The sequence below is a fragment of the Octopus sinensis genome, linkage group LG23 (assembly GCF_006345805.1).
Source record: "Octopus sinensis linkage group LG23, ASM634580v1, whole genome shotgun sequence".
Lineage (NCBI taxonomy): Eukaryota > Metazoa > Mollusca > Cephalopoda > Octopoda > Octopodidae > Octopus > Octopus sinensis.
The window spans coordinates 26,055,285-26,072,362 of record NC_043019.1 but is presented as its reverse complement, the minus strand read 5'-3'; the positions used below and the strand labels follow the sequence as shown (position 1 = coordinate 26,072,362).

At 37.6% G+C, this 17,078-nt stretch overlaps 1 protein-coding gene across 5 annotated transcripts in view; it reads left to right on the top strand.

Moving 5' to 3' along the window:
- LOC115223526 (golgin subfamily B member 1) overlaps positions 1-17,078 on the top strand; it is a 92,667-nt gene that overhangs the window by 15,372 nt on the left and 60,217 nt on the right. For 4 of the 5 annotated variants that reach the window (XM_036512425.1, XM_036512424.1, XM_036512423.1 and 1 more), the window contains exons 2-3: positions 14,407-14,501; positions 16,460-16,582. In XM_036512425.1, the coding sequence (XP_036368318.1) occupies positions 16,460-16,582 (123 nt within the window). In that variant the 5' untranslated portion in view covers positions 14,407-14,501. The remainder of the gene's footprint in view (positions 1-14,406; positions 14,502-16,459; positions 16,583-17,078) is intronic. The other variant, XM_036512422.1, reaches the window with a different exon arrangement.

The following is a 17,078-nucleotide window of genomic DNA, read 5'->3' as shown; positions in this document are numbered from 1 at the left end:
GTCACAGAAGTCTGCTGCAGGCTTCTGCCTGGCCGACTCTTGTGTAACTGTCCCACCCATGCCAGCATGGAAGGTGAATGTTAAATGATGATGATGATGTATACATATATTGCTATATCAAATACATGCATACATACTTAATACATACATACATACATATATATATATATAATATATATATATATATTATATATAAGGCACAGGAGTGGCTGTGAGGTAAGTAGCTTGCTTACCAACCACATGGTTCCGGATTCGGTCCCACTGCGTGGGACTTTCGGCAAGTGTCTTCTACTGTAGCCTCAGGCTAACCAAAGCTTTGTGAGTGGATTTGGTAGACGGAAACTGAAAGAAGCCTGTCATATATATATATGTATATATTTATTGGGAAAGGCATCACCAGTGAGAAAGTCTGTGCAGATATATATAAAAAATTACCTTTTGAATATACACTTTTTTTATATACATCTGTATAGACATTTGTGCATGTGTATATATAAGTGTGGCTTAGTGGTTAGGGCATTCTGCTCATGATCGTAAAGTTGTGAGTTCAATTCCCGGCAATGCTTTGTGTCCTTGAGCAAGACATTTTATTTCACGTTGCTCTAGTCCACTCAGCTGGCAAAAATGAGTAGTACCTGTATTTCAAAAAGGGCCAAGCTTGTCACATTCTGTGTCATGCTGAATCTCTCTGAGAACTATGTTAAGGGTACATGTGTCTGTGAAATGCTAAGCCACTTGACATTAATTTAACGAGTAAGCTGTTCCTTTGATCGTATCAGCTGGGACCCTCATTGTTGTAACTGACAGAGGACAGAGTGCTCCTTTATATATATATATATATATATATATATATATACACACACACACATACACACATGCACACACACACACACACACACACACACACACACAACACACACACACACACACACACACACACACACCTACACACACTTGTGTGTGTGTGTACACATGGATAGGTATTTTGGGGAGTGGAAGAGTGCAATAAATTTTCAATTGCTTTAAGTTTTATGGGGCAGCCAATGGTCCCAAAGTTATGTAAACCCAGAACAAGTCAATGACAAGTATTTAGAAATAAATATATGCACAAATGCATAAGTATAAAGAAACTGTACTTGAGAGGGGCAACTTTAGGGGGTGGGTATCAGAATAGTATAACCAGGTTATAGTAGTTAAAAGAGCTACAGTACTATTGATTGTGAACAGAATTAACTTAGATGAGATGCAGTTTGGCTTCGTGTCAGAAGGAGGTATAACAATGTTATCTTCCTGTGAGATGACTTCAGAAGAAATAATTTTAGCTAGGAGTAAACCTCTGCTTACAACATTAAGATACATATTGATGAGTGCAGTCAGTAAGGTGGGAGTCAGCCAGTGCCACCTTAAGGCATGAGTACAGGCACACTTGGTGGTTGCCCTGGGGCTTCTTGGGTCAAAGGGCCCAGTTATGATATTGGTATGCTGAGGTTTGCTGTTTATAATTAGATACTATAGGACCTAGTGCATTGATTTGCCCGGGGGCCTCATTGGTCTTAGGGCCCAATAATCTAAGTATGCTGTGGATTGCTGTCAATAAATGACAGATCCCAGTGCATGGTTTTAGAGTCAGTAACAAGTTCAGAAGGGAATTTGGGGTGTAAATAGAAATCCATCAAGGCTCAGTTCTCACTTTGTTGCTGTTTATTATTGAACTTCCAGACCATAACAGAGGAAGGAAAGACTAGGTGACAATGGTAAATTTGGCATGCTAACGACCTGGTTCTTCTGGACGAATCTGTCAAAAGATTTAGGCAATTTCCAAACATGAAAATGAAACCAAGAATTGGGTGGCCTCAAAATAATCTTAACAAATACTTAAAGTTTTAATAGGACAGATTAAAGATTAATGATTAAGATTTTAGTTAATAAGAAAGAATATAGGATCCTGCAACTGTGAGGGAAATGGTTGTGCTTGATATATAGAAAAGGGAAGGGAGCAGATAGAAGTGTTGTACAGAGTAAACTAGGCTTGGGGAACCGTTTTTTTTGAGGAGTGGGCTACATGGGACCACTCCCCTATCACTTATCTTGTTTCTTATCCACTCTGCCACACCACCTGTTTAATGATCAATAACATTGAGTCAGTATTCAGTCCTCTCACCACCACTCTTAATCATTCCACCTCCTTTCCACCATTACTACTTATTCAAGTTATTGAACTATATTGATCAATTGTGTTTGAGCAGACACATGGCACGAAAGTTTGCGATGAGTACACAAGGCTTGTGTATTAAGGTATGTCAGATATGAAAACCCACAGTCACCTGAGCTAACGAAGGAACCTCTACCTGATCATCTGATCTGCTAGCAATAGCAGCCAAATTCTTAGATTACATCCAATTGTTATAAATAGAGGACACATTAGATTATGTAGTTAATCATATATACCTTTAAAGGTATATATATATACACACACATACACAAACGCGCACACACACACCTACATACACCTGTGTGTACGTGTGTGTACACATGGAGGCAGCCAATGGTCCCAAAGTTATGTAAACCCAGAACAAGTCAATGACAAGTATTTAGAAATAAATATATGCACAAATGCATAAGTATAAGTTCTTAAAGAAGCTGTACTTGAGAGGGGCAACTTAGGGGGTGGGTATCAGAATAGTATAACCAGGTTATAGAAGTTATTCGAGTTAATGAGAGTAAAACTATTACAACCAGTGGCTTTAGGGTGGCCAAGTGTCTCCTCTATAATAACTCATCAAACTTTTAATGACAATACAAGGCCACATGTTTGCATTCTGGAATTACCACAATTTACCCTAAACGATGAAAAATCTGCCATAACAAAAAAAACAAAACAAAACAAAAAAACCCTGCAATTTGGCAAAAAAGGGATTTTTTAATGATTTTAAATCCTTGTATTTTAAAAACGTGATGCATAAATTCTTAGGGGTTTTGTCTCACTGTATGGATGCTGTCGGTTAATGTAAGGTGACCAATGACATATGAGCTAAGTGAAATTTGGTACTGAGAAAATAGAAGGGGCCCATCTGGGTACATGATATTGATAAACCACAATAATAGCAAAATATTGATATCTGCCATTCTCAGTGATTCCAAGGCAAGTTGTCTTGCCTGGCCTATGGTATTCAGGTGTTCTATAACACTTGGCATTGTTTGGGGAACTTTTCCCAGACACTATCCTGCAGCAAATTTGGCATATAAACAAAACACACTCTATGTATGTGTGACCGATAGCATTTGCATTACTAGGGCTGCTTTTAATTTGTGATTTAATGTGTGTGGGTGTGTGTGTGTGTGTGTCACTGTGTATATATTATCTTTTGTCTTGACATGTACACACAGTTGTAAACAAAACATGGCCTTTTATACAAACAGTTTCATTACTCTGCAGTTCTCAACAAAAGTATGCCTGGGCAGTTGTTTGAGAGATCAAGCTTAGAAACAAAAGGTGAGGGTTGGTAACAGGAAGGGAAAATGGCTGTTGAAAATGTCTGTTTCTTTGTCAAGCCTTCTGCAAGCATGGAAATCAAACATCAAAACAAAATGTAATGAAACACATTGGGTATCATATTCTCCCACCAAATTTCTCAATTCCATAAACAAATCAAATGCGTTACACCTTCTCCTTGACTTAGGACCCATGCAACTTACAACCATCTGCACTTTATCACCACAAAAAATAAGGACTTAGATAAATAGATAAAAAATCGATTTTCAGACGTTGGGTAGCTGTCTGTATAACTATGGCAGCATCTGGCAATGCAGATTGACTTACGACCTGTCAGTAAGTCGAGGAAAAGGTGTATTTACTATGTAAATTTGCTCGTATTTGAGCAGCAGATTTTTAAAAACAAAATTTTCTGGAAAAATTTCATCCTAAAATGTAAAAATGGTCCAAAAAATGATGAGTCCCAGCTAAAAATGACGAGTCCCAGCTAAAATGACGAGTCCCAGCTAAAATGACGAGTCTCAGCTAAAATGACGAGTCCCAGCTAAAAATGACGAGTCCCAGCTAAAATGACGAGTCCCAGCTAAAATGATGAGTCTCAGCTAAAATGATGTGTCCCAGCTAAAATGACGAGTCCCAGCTGAAATGACGAGTCCCAGCTAAAATGACGAGTCCCAGCTAAAATGAGGAGCCTCAGCTAAAATGACGAGTCCCAGCTAAAATGACGAGTCTCATCTAATTAATATATCTAAATGAAATACCACAAGTTCTGCTAATTAACTGAGTTGTCTCTTTTACAACAGTGATTTCTAAAGTGGGTGCCACCACACCTTGAGGACAGGGAAGAATCAAGAGGGGCATTTGTGAAAGTAGGGAGTTGCAGGGGAGGATTGGAAAACCAAGGGTTGATGAGGGGAGATGATGAAAGGTAAGAGATGGTGAAGGGAGCAAAGGGGCAATGAATGCAATTAGTAGTTGTTTGTAAAACTGCATTCTGCACAATAGTGACATAATCTTATTTAATAAACAGTGTAAAACAAAGCAAATAGTAAGAGTAAACCTTTTTACTATAGGTGCAGGGCCTGAAATTTTGGGGAAGGGGTTCTAATTAAATACATCAAGTCTGGTGCTCAACTGGCACTTATTTTATCTCCTTGACTTAGGAGACGCCACCACTGCCACTACCGCTGATTACATGGACCCCCAGTGTTTCCCTGGTACTTAATTTATCGACCTTGAAAGGATGACCATGGTGGAATTTGAACTCAGAACGTAGCAATGGGCAAAATACTGCTAAGCATTTCATCAAGTGTGCTAATGATTTTGCCTGCTTGTCATTTCAATAATAATGATAATAATTCTTTGTACGATAAGCACAAGGCCTAAAATTTTTGGTGAGGGGAGCAAGTTGATTACATCAACCCCAGAACTCAACTGGTATCTATTTTACCAACCCTGAAAGGACGAAAGGCAAAGCGGATCTCGGCAGAATTTGAACTCAGAACATAAAGACGGACAAACTGCCGCTAAGCATTTTACCTGGTGTGCTAACGATTCTGCCAAATCACTGCCTTCTTAATAATGATAATAATAATAATAATATATCCATTATAATATAGTTTTTATGGCAGAACCAAAGAAAAAATGTCGGCACTATAGCATTGAACAGTTTTTTTTTTACATCATCTACAAAGATGCTATTACCAATGTGTCTGATTTACTACCAATTTCTTTCAAAAGAATCTTTGAAACTTTTAAGATTGGAAAAGTACTTGCCAAAAAAGACCAAAAAAAATCTTGCTGACAAGACGATTTATTTTATTTTCTGGCACTTTGAGGCCAATTTTACAAACAGCCAACATTGTTGAGTTTGTTTTTATCTGCATCAATAAAATTAAATTGAAGGGTTACATGAGTCTTCAAAAAAAAAAAAAAACACCCCAAAAAAACTTCGGTACTGACTGCCAAATCTAGAAAGTCACATTGTACTGGTGAAGAATCGATCTTATCAGCTAATGGTAATGTTCTAATGTACTGTGTTGTACAATCAGTCGACGAACCTAATCAATAAAATGCCTTTGTGCAGAAATGCAAATGATCAATGGAGAAAACGTGCAAGGTTGTGGAAGATGCGTTCTGTAATATTCCAAGGACTGCACAGTTTTGACTGCAGCAGGGTGAATCAACTCTGCTGTTGTGTCTTGTTGAAAGGCGGGTCACTTAGTAATGAGAAATGAGTCAAGTTTATAAAGCAATTTACTAAAGTGAGTGGAGGAGCCTCCCAGTAAGAGCATATTCATGCTTTTTGTAATGACACATGCTTTGTATAGTTCATTGTTTGGGTCAGCTCAGTTTTTGTATAATTTTTGACTTGGAGTGCAGTAGTAGTACTCTTTACTCTTTTACTTGTTTCAGTCATTTGACTGCGGCCATGCTGGAGCACCGCCTTTAGTCGAGCAAATCAACCCCGGGACTTATTCTTTGTAAGCCCAGTACTTACTTATTCTATCGGTCTCTTTTGCCGAACTGCTAAGTGACGGGGACGTAAACACACCAGCATCGGTTGTCAAGCAATGCTAGGGGGACAAACACACACACACAAACACATACACACATATACGACAGGCTTCTTTCAGTTTCCGTCTACCAAATCCACTCACAAGGCATTGGTCGGCCCGGGGCTATAGTAGAAGACACTTGCCCAAGATGCCACACAGTGGGACTGAACCCGGAACCATGTGGTTGGTTAGCAAGCTACTTACCACACAGCCACTCCTGTATAATTTAATTATTACATATAGGGATATTCAATCTAAAACATTGATGGTTCAAATTCATTCGACAAGACCGTTCTCAATAAATTATTTTCATTCAAAAACAAGCAGCTGTTTTTCATGGTGGCATCCTTATTTCTTTTTGTTTTGTTATACTCAGGACTCTGACCTTCCTGTCATCTACACAGGGATTAAACTTTACCATTAGCTCAGGTTTGGCTTATAACAGAAGAGAAAATAGTTCAAGACTTATCTGCCAGGCATTTGGTCATAAATGCAAAAGAACCCTTCTGAAACCAACCCACCTGTGGCCACGCCTAGTTCTTTGAAACAAATTCCATTTTAAAGTGACCAAAATTAAAAACCTTCTGCCACCAAAATTCTGTCAATTTATATTCCAAATGTTATTCTTTTTTATTCTTTTATTCTTTTATTTGTTTCAGTCATTTGACTACAGCCATGCTGGGGCACTGCCTTTAGTTGTGCAAATCGACCATAGGACTTATTTTCTGTAAGCTTAGTACTTATTTTATTGGTCCCTTTTGCTGAACCGCTAAGTTACGGGGATGTAAACACACTGGCATCAGTTATTATGCGTTGTTGGGGGGACAAACATCTACACACATACCATATATACATATGTATATATGTGTGTGTGTATGTATGTATATATATATATATATATACATGACGAGCTTCTTTCAGTTTCCATCTACCAAATCCACTCACAAGGCTTTGGTCGGCCTGAGGCTATAGTAGAAGACACTTGCCCAAGGTGCCACACAGTGGGACTGAACCTGGAACCATGTGGTTCGTTAGCAAGCTACTATTATATATGTAATAATTAAATTATATATTATGCACTTTATTGTGCTTTATTATGCGTGTGGCCCTTTGGTCTGTGCTGTGGAAAAATAGTTTTGCATGAAACCACTCTGTGGTGAACAAAAAAATATTGGGGATCACTACTCTAAATGACTGATTGCTTGGTTTAGTCAGTTGTATGAACTGAACAACAAAAACATTTCATTGCTTGCTGTTCTGCTCTGAAGTTTGCCGGTTGGTGAATGATGCTAAACAGATTCACTTTTATAGTTTATTTTTGTGGAAATGTCATAATTCTTTGAAACCAAGATTTTTTCTTGTGAGACAACAGGAAGAAGTTTAAAAGTGACTAATTTTATATGTTAGATTTATATTTCAGGTTTAATGAGTTTTCCGCTTCGAAAATAATTGTGAATTTGATTAAGGTGTGCTGAAAGTTTCTGGCTTTGGGCAAAAGAAAATATAGGAGGATCAGTTAATTATGGTCCTCCCTGCTTATTGCAGCAGTCCTTCAGTTTTTAAAAGCCCTGCAAAAAATACTCAGAAGGTTGGGCCTCCAACCAGGCCTTTCGCAATACCTTTAAAGCCAAGAATTCTTCAGCACCTCTTTGTAAATTTGTTTCAAAGCTTTTTTATGTTCAAATATGAAATTTGGGACATGAAGACTTTTATCAGTTCTTGAGTCTTTCTGCACTCAAAGAAAATACAGAAATGCCTGATGTGACATTCTGGTCTGTTAACAACATTTGGAAGTATTATATAAGGATTTTTTATTTTTTGAATAATTTGAAAATATTCTTACTTTGAAGATTCTAGTTGCAGACCAATTTTGAAGAAACAAAAATGAAAATATAATACGAATGGATTCCATGAAAATCAAGTGATAAACTGTAACTCAAGTTTAGTTGTTGTACCGTTTATGGTTGTACCTTCTTTTCTAGTAACATCATTCCTAGTACCCACTTTTCTAGTACCATCATTCTTAGTACCCACTTTTCTAGTACCATCATTCCTAGTACCTTCATTATGAATGTTTTTGATAATAGGCCTGTCACATGACTCTTCTAAAGCATGTTGAAACTTCAACATTTTGTCCCACCTCCACCTCCAACACCTCTTGTAATACATCTCCCCCTCCTCTCCTTCTTTCTAAAACGTGGAAGTTTACCGATATAACCTACTTTTAACTTTGTTAAAACAAATTTCGATTTTAGATTTGTTTTTATTCATATTTATATAATGACAGGGAGTTGTCTCGATAGCTGGTGTTCCACTTAAAAAAAAATCATTATCATGTTGTATATATATGTATGTATGTATGTATGCATATATATATATATATATATATATATATATATGTGTGTGTGTGTGTATATATATTATGGCAAGAAGAAAATGAAAGGAATCCAGAAGTAGTATTCATCAGCTGTTAGACATTATATTGTATCTATTTATTTATTTTAAACAACCCTGAGAATATACATACATGTGTAAAGTACCAGTAATTTCAAGAATAGAGAGAGAAGAGCAGTTTCTACCAGCAGTATATTGGATAGATATTATCCCTTGGTTGGATTCGCGACCTCTAACTCTCTTTGAATTATATATGTATATACACATATATATATATATATGCATACATACATACCTACATACATATATACATACATTATATATGTATCTATCTATTATTTATTTGTGGAAAGGGCGGATGTTGTCTCACAAGCAGTTGTGCAGGCACAAGTGTTAGTAAATGTGGTTGAATTGACCTGAAAATTTGCACACCTATGTTAAAAGTGCTGGGGAGTTTGCATGGCAACTTTGAGTTTGCTCAATTGAAAACCGTGGCCTCAAAAGCAAAATTCTTCATCTTTAAAATGTGGCCCAAATAGACCCGAATGAAATCGGGTTATAATACTAGTATCTATCTATCTATCTATCTATCTATCTATCTATCTATCTATCTATCTATCTATCTATCTATCTATATATATATATATATATACACACACATTATATATATATATATATATATATACACATTATACATATATATATATATATATGCATACATACATTACATTATATATATATATAATGATGATGATATATATATACATATATACCCATATTTAAAATAGATAAGTTTCCCAAGATGGAATGGGTATGTGTGTGTGTGTGTATAGATTATCTCACCTCCATGGTCACAGCTGTTTTCTGCAGAGCATTTTATTACACCTACCTGAAATACTCGTTTAACATAGCTTGACATTTGTATTCTCATTTTACTAATTAAATATAACCTACATAGGTGACATCAACTAGTCACTAAGTCATAGAGATGGAATGGCTCCGGTTTCTAATCTAGGTTACTACGTAATTCTTTCTTCTGCTCACAGAGATCTTCTGTTGATTGATTAAAGCCACCAATGTTAGCAAAGTTCATATTATGTTGATGAGCTCAAGTAAGAATGAAACATGTCTATACCTGTCATTGAGCTTCTTAACCAAAAAGGAAAAATTTTCCTCCCTAAGTTATAAAATTCATAATCTTTTTTCTTTTGTGAAGGCACAAGGATAAAATGCAAAGTCGACCCCGAAAAAATGAAAGGCAAAGTTAACCTTAGCAGAATTTGAACTCAAAACATAAAGCTGAATGAAATGCTTTGCAGCATTTTACCCTGGGTGCTAATGATCCTGCTGGCCCTCCACCTTACAGGTGGGATATAGATATTCAACAGGCTTTATGTCTGTGTGTTTTTCTGTTGGTTTCTAAGTCTATCCTTTGTTTGAAAAACAGTGCTCTGTGGCCATGTTCTGCAACATAGCAGTTTGGCAAAAAAGATTGATAAAGTAAGTACCAAACTTATAAAACTAAGTAAATGGGGGTTAATATGATTGACTAGAATTCATCAAGGCAGTGCTCCATTCTAATGACTGACACGAAATAGTGAGACACACAGGAATTTGAGACAGCGTCTATCTGCTTCATACCAGCAAATCAAAGCTACAATTGGCCCTTAAAACTCCCCTAGTTTTAGGGTTCAGAAAACTGTAAGCTCATTAGTGATATCAAGGAAGTGAAAGTACTGATAATTTTGAGGGAGGGTCATGGAAGGCAGGTGAGTAAATGTTTTGTGTTGCTGGAGACTGTTACCTGAAACCTTTACCTGAAACTGTTACCTGCATACTCAGCCATGAAGTCGAAGTCGAGGAATTTCTTGTATTAGCCTTAATCATTCATTTGAAAAATGGGAGTGGTTACCTATTTTTTCTTTTTTTTTGACGAGGTTCATCCAGGACAAACAGAATAATACTTTTTTCCTATATCTAGTTGTACCTCTTAATTATCATGTGTGAATGTTGTCAGGTAGCCATTGGTATAATGTATATTGTGGTTAGTTACCCTACATAAGTCACTGTTATTTATTATATATCTAAGTTAACTTGGGTTGCTGAACAATATAATAATAATAATAATAATAATAATAATAAAAACATTGTGTACAGTGCTCAGGTGCACTATAACTCATCTAAAGTGTATGTATAATCAGGTGTAGTTTCGGCGGATTTCGGAAAGCATGAGGGCCTTAAAGGATGCAGTGTCATGGCAGTCAACAACTGACGCAGGCAGTTTGTTCCATGCTTCAGCAACTCTGAGCGTGAAAAAATGTTTCCGAAAGTCATGGGAGCTGTGTTGTTTTCTGACTTTGTAGGCATGTCCACGTGTGTTAGTATAATACGTCTTGTGGCTATTTACTCTACATAACACCAACCATTCCCTGGGGTACCCAGTGTAATGTATCCTGCAGCTAGTTACCCCACATAACACCTTTCACTCAACCACATCGTGGTTCCTGTCTGAGTAGACAAAAGTTTCTAGATTAATCACTAGTTGCAGTTTACTAACCATCACCACCCAACCATAAACTAGAAGTGGTTACTTATTTTTATTAGTAGTAAGCATCTGTCGGTTTCAAGAGACCATGGATCTACGCCCGAAGAAATTGTGTCGGCTGCTGATGGTGGTTCAGTGTCTGCTGTTGCTGTGTAGGGCCACATGGGAGTGGCAGTCATGCATACAGCAGCTGCATTTGAAAGAGCTCTCTACTGGTGCTACTGGCTTTTCCTTCCGTTGAGTGTTTTACCTGGTTTTAATCTGGGTTGACTGAAGGAAACAAAGCAAATGTGTTTTGCTAACTGTAATTACATTTTAATTAACCTAGAAAATTAAGTCAGTGTTAATTACACTTAAGTGTAAAATATGCAGATATTGCGTTTGCCTTGGTTGGCCTAACACACAACAAGACACTGCCATCTTGGGTACCTTTAGTAAAATTCTGGCTGGTAGGTGTAACACACTGCCTTGTATAACACAACCACCCGGCCCTTTGGTGCTTCTAGTGGGTTGGGGAATAGACCCGTCACACTGCCACCTAATTTAATCATATGATCCTTTTGTACCTTCAGTAGAGTTCATCAGGATCTGGTTTGAAATATTCAGCCTGGAATCCTTTCCTTTTTTGTCTTGCAAACATTGACCTACATTTGTCCAGGGCAGGCATTATCCACATTAAATTCTTCAGTTTGAAAGAACTTATAAGGGCCATGAGTACTAAGTACAGTCCAGTCTTATCTGACACACAAAATAAAAGGTCCTTTTCATATTTATCTGTTAGGGGGAAGAGGAAGTCCTCTTGGACTAGAGAGAAGAATATGTTTGATATCCTGCCTGTCGGTTGGTGTCTATAGGCCAGTGCTTTTCAAACATTTTGCTGGAGCGGAACCCCAAGGAGACATTCCACTGGCTCGAGGAACCCCTGTGCAATAATTTAATAGTCTTATGCACACATATCTGCACAGGAGAATTAAAAATTACTGCCGATTTTAGCAGTTTTGTAACTTCTTGCGGAACCCCTGGACTGTGCTGGCGGAACCCTGGTTGAAAACCACTGCTATAGGCTATAAAGAGGAAGCTGTAGACCTGTGAGATTGCGGCTTTATTGGTTTTTCTGAAGAGGTGGAATATGGTGGTAACCAAACAAATGATTGGGATGCTACAGTCTGGTCTGGGAACAAATTGTGCATGCTGTTATGATGAGTTTCATTGTTGTTATTTGACTTCGGCCGTAGAACATTTCCTCACTGTCACATGCATGCACACACATGGCCATGTTGAATCGCTAGCTTCTGCACGCATTTTTTTCCTCTCCTTGTTTCTCTCCGTGTTTCTTTTCTGTGTATCTTTCTGTTGAAGAGCGTAGTCTCGAAACGTAAAAGACTTGTTTTATTTATATTCCTGAGTGCCATACTAATACAATTGTTTGTTTGTACTCCACCTGCCTTCGTCTTTTGTTTATTTTCATAAAGCTTCCCGTTATATATATATATATGCATATATATATATATATCTGCATATATGTATGTATATGTATATATACATGTATGTCTATCTATCTATTTATCTATCTATCTATCCATCTGTCTACCTGTCTGTCTGGCTGTCTGCCTACCTGTCTCTCTGTTTGTCTATCTATGTATGTATATCAAACAAAGACATCATGTTCGCTGTTCCCTCACCTCTTTGGCTTTCACATTTTGTATCATTTTAAGCCATATATATATGTGTGTGTGTGTGTGTGTGTGTGTGTGTGATATATCACACACACACAAGCAATAAGTGATAGGTAAAACGGTTCCCCTCCCACCCATGCTAACATGAAAAACCGGATGCCATGTCTTTACAACAGGGTTTACACAGCCACCAAACCCATCATAGCTTACAATAGCCGAGCAATATGACTGGCTGAACTCTAGACAGAAGTAATCATTACAGAGAATGTCCACTACAGCACTGTCTTCTTAGGTACCCTTACAACTCAGTCACGTGCATTGTGCAAACACAAACGGTATGATAGTGGAGCAGAGGTGACTTGCCTACACTGTCAGTACTGCATCTCACATAACCAACTGCTGTAAGTATGAGCCAACTTGCTAAAGATAGTAGCTAAATCTCTCTCAAATAAACTCCCACCCTATCACTGTTGTCTTAAAACAGGAAGGAAACATTGCATATTGTGCTGCATCTGGGCCAAGTGTCTTTTACTGTAACTACTATAGCCCTAGGCTGATTAATTGCTTGCAAGTGAATTTGGTAGTTGCAAGCAATTAATCAGCCTAGGCCTATAGTAGTTACAGTAAAAGGTCTTATTCATATTTATCTGTTAGTTGGAAGAGGAAGTCCTCTTGGACTAGAAGGAAGAATATGTTTGATACCCTGGTGTGAATTTGGTAGTTAGAAGAGACTGTCCATCATATGTGTGTGTGTGTATATATACTCTTTTTTCTTTTACTCTTTTACTTGTTTCAGTCATTTGATGCGGCCATGCTGGAGCACCACTTTTAGTCAAGCAAATCGACCGGGACTTATTCTTTGTAAGCCCAGTACTTATTCTATCGGTCTCTTTTTGGCGAACCGCTAAGTGCGGGGACATAAACACATCAGCATCGGTTGTCAAGCAATGCTAGGGGGACAAACAAGACACTCACACACACATACATATATATATATATACGACAGACTTCTTTCAGTTTCTGTCTACCAAATCCACTCACAAGGCATTGGTCGGCCCGGGGCTATAGCAGAAGACACTTGCCCAAGATACCACGCAGTGGGACTGAACCCGGACCATGTGGTTGGTTGCAAGCTACTTACCACTCAGCCACTCCGATATATATATATATATATATATATATATATATATATATATATATATATACATATATATATGTGTGTGGTGTATATATATATATATAAATGTGGTATAATTATAAACAGGGCAAAGCATATAAGACCATAGTGGATCTTCTTCTAGCAAAATGGATGACCACTGTTAATGGTTCATCCCTGTTATATAACACTTTAACTTTAATAGTTTCAGTATTAAAGTGAAAGTGTCTACATTACAATAGAGAGATGTTTTTGTTTCACTTTTAACACGTAATACTAAAATAGTGGAGAAGATATGATATTGCTGTGGGGTCGCCCTAGGGAAAAAGTTAAAATTTTTTTTCCAATGACACTCCCCGGACTTTAAGTAAGGCACGTGTAAAATTTGAATGAAATTGGTTTTGTAGTTCTCAAGTTTTAGGGAAACACACAGACAGACAGACAGACATTCTCAGTTTTATATATATAGAGATGATGGACTAATTAAGATTTAATCAACACCTTCCTACTTTTGGTATAACTTTTCATGTACTTACAAAAAAAAAAAAATCGTTTTCTCAGAATTTCTTTTTTAAATCTATTTCAGGTGAAAGCCAAATGGAGCTGCTCTATTTGTAAGATATATATTGTATTTTAGATTTTTACCAAAATACTTTGACTGTGATAAACTTTAACCAAAGTAAGTACCAACATATCACTATATATGTGTCTTTGTATATATACTACTTTTTTGTGAGTGACACTTGACAGCTGCACTTGTGTCGACCCCTCTCTGAAACTTCTGGTGCATGACATGATGAATGTGTTCCTTAATCAGATCAAATTAGGGATCTGTTTGAATAATGTTCTTATATCCTGGCGGTAGAAGCAGGCGTATTGTCGGGTGGGAGTGGGGAAGGAGCATCACTAAGCATTTGACAGAAATGGAACTTAACCCTTTCGATACCAACCTGGCTGAAACTACCTCTGGCTCTGTAGTACAAATGTTTTTAAAAGTTCTGAATTAAAATCCTCCACCAAACCTTAGTCTCAATTTATGTTCTTAACACTAGCTTAATGATAACTAAGTTATTCTATTAAATTCTTTGTTATATTTAAAATTAATTGAAAGAAACACAGAGTATCTGAAAATAAATACAGTAACAAAAGGGTTAAAATCTCCAAAATTTTAATTCCACAAATTAGGCAGAACTTTCATTACAACAACCTATATGTACAGGTTCTTTCAAACTGAAAATATTGGTTTCAAATTTTGGCACAAAGCCAGCAAGTTTAGGGAGGTTGATAAGTCGATTATATAAACCCAGGTGCTCAACTGGTACTCAATTTATCAACCCTGAAAGGATGAAAGCAAAGTTGACCGCAGCAAAATTTGAACTCAGAATGTATAGACAGGTGAAATACTGCTAAGCATTTTACCTGCCCGGCTAATGATTCTTCCAGCTCACCACCTTCAAACTGAAAATATTGATGTGGATAATGTCCTGTGTGGTCATATGTAAGTCAGTGTATTTAAGAGAAAAAGAGATGATTGCTACCATAAGTGTATGTGTGTGTGTGTGCACAGGCACATGATGACAACAATGGTGATGATGACTCTGATGATGTTGGTAGCATTAAGGATTATGGTGACATTTTTCCTTTTGTCTTGCAAGTACTTGGTGACCCTGTTAGTGCAGATGCCACTTAAAAGCACCCAGTCCACACTGTAAAGTGGTTGGCATTTGGAAGGGCATCCAGCTGTAAAAATCTTGCCAAAACTGACCTCAGCTGTGCTTGTGCCTCGTAAAAAGCACTAAGTCCACTCTGCTAAGTGGTTGGTGTTAGGAAGGGCGTCCAGCTGTAAAAATCTTGCCAAAACTGACCTCAGCTGTGCTTGTGCCTCGTAAAAAGCACTAAGTCCACTCTGCTAAGTGGTTGGTGTTAGGAAGGGCATCCAGCTGTAAAAATCTTGCCAAAACTGATCTCGGCTGTGCTTGTGCCTTGTAAAAAGCACTAAGTCTACTCTGCTAAGTGGTTGGTGTTAGGAAGGGCATCCAGCTGTAAAAACCTGCCAAAACGGTTACAGAAGTCTGGCGTAGGCTTCTGCCTGGCTGGCTCTTGTCAAGCCATCCCACTTGTGCTAGCATGGACGGCAAACATTAAATGATAATGATGATGATGATGATGATGGTGGTGTAGTGTTTGCAGCTGTCCAAACTCAATATCAGTTACACCAAAGTGATTAGTCTAGGATACTTTCAAGGCCAAATTTTACAACCAAAAAAAAAAAAAAAAAGATAGGTCAACTTATGCACCAAGACAACTTTGGAAGAGCCAAAAATTCCATATGAAATGCTGCAGATTTGGAAAGATAGTGCCAATGTTTGAATGTTTAATTTCTTGCTTTACACTCTGTACTATGTCAACATTTATGCTGGAAAATGTGGTTGTCTTCAAAGTTCACAGGGATTGTATTTTCCTCCCGGATAAATCCTTCTAGAAAGAAATAATAATGTTTATAGTGATGGTGGAAATCTTGGTAGAAATGCTGATAAGGATGGTGTTGTCGTCATCATCTTCGTTGTTGTTGTTGTTGTCAACTATCGTTGTTATGAGACAAACTCTCTGAACTCTGATTCCTTCTTCTGTTTCAAGATGGCAGGTTCCAGCAATGACCTTCAGATGCAGTGTGAAGAGAATGAGAAACTTGTTAAACAGCTGAGGCTGATGATAGTTGAGAAGGACAACATCATCGAAAAGACACAATCAGAATTACAGGTAAATGGCTTCTATTTGTATGTTATAGACACTGCCTTTCTTCTTTTCAAACTATATCTTCCTAGCTCTCCTGTCTGACCACCTCTGTCACCATGAGTGGATCGCTAGCCACTAAACCTTTTTTTCATTTTCTCTCTCTGCTTATTTCTGTGTTCCTTTCTGTTGAAGAGCATAGGCTCAAAACATAAAAGACTTTCTCACTTCCTGGGCGTTAGACTAATACAGCTGTTTGTTGTCTACACTCCCTGTCTTCGTCTTTTGTTTTGTTTTTTTTTGTAAATTCCAACTATATCTTTTATAAAGGCTATAGCCCCCCCTCTTCTTTGCAAGCAATAGTGTCTCTTCTTTGAAGACTGCATCTTATAAAAGGCTATAGGTATAGCCTCTCCCTTCCTTTCACACTCCTTTCATCCTCTGACACAAGTTCCTCTCCTCAAATGCCCTGCCCCTCTCATAATTCCTTGTCTTGCAAATTACTTAGTTACCCTGCCTGTGC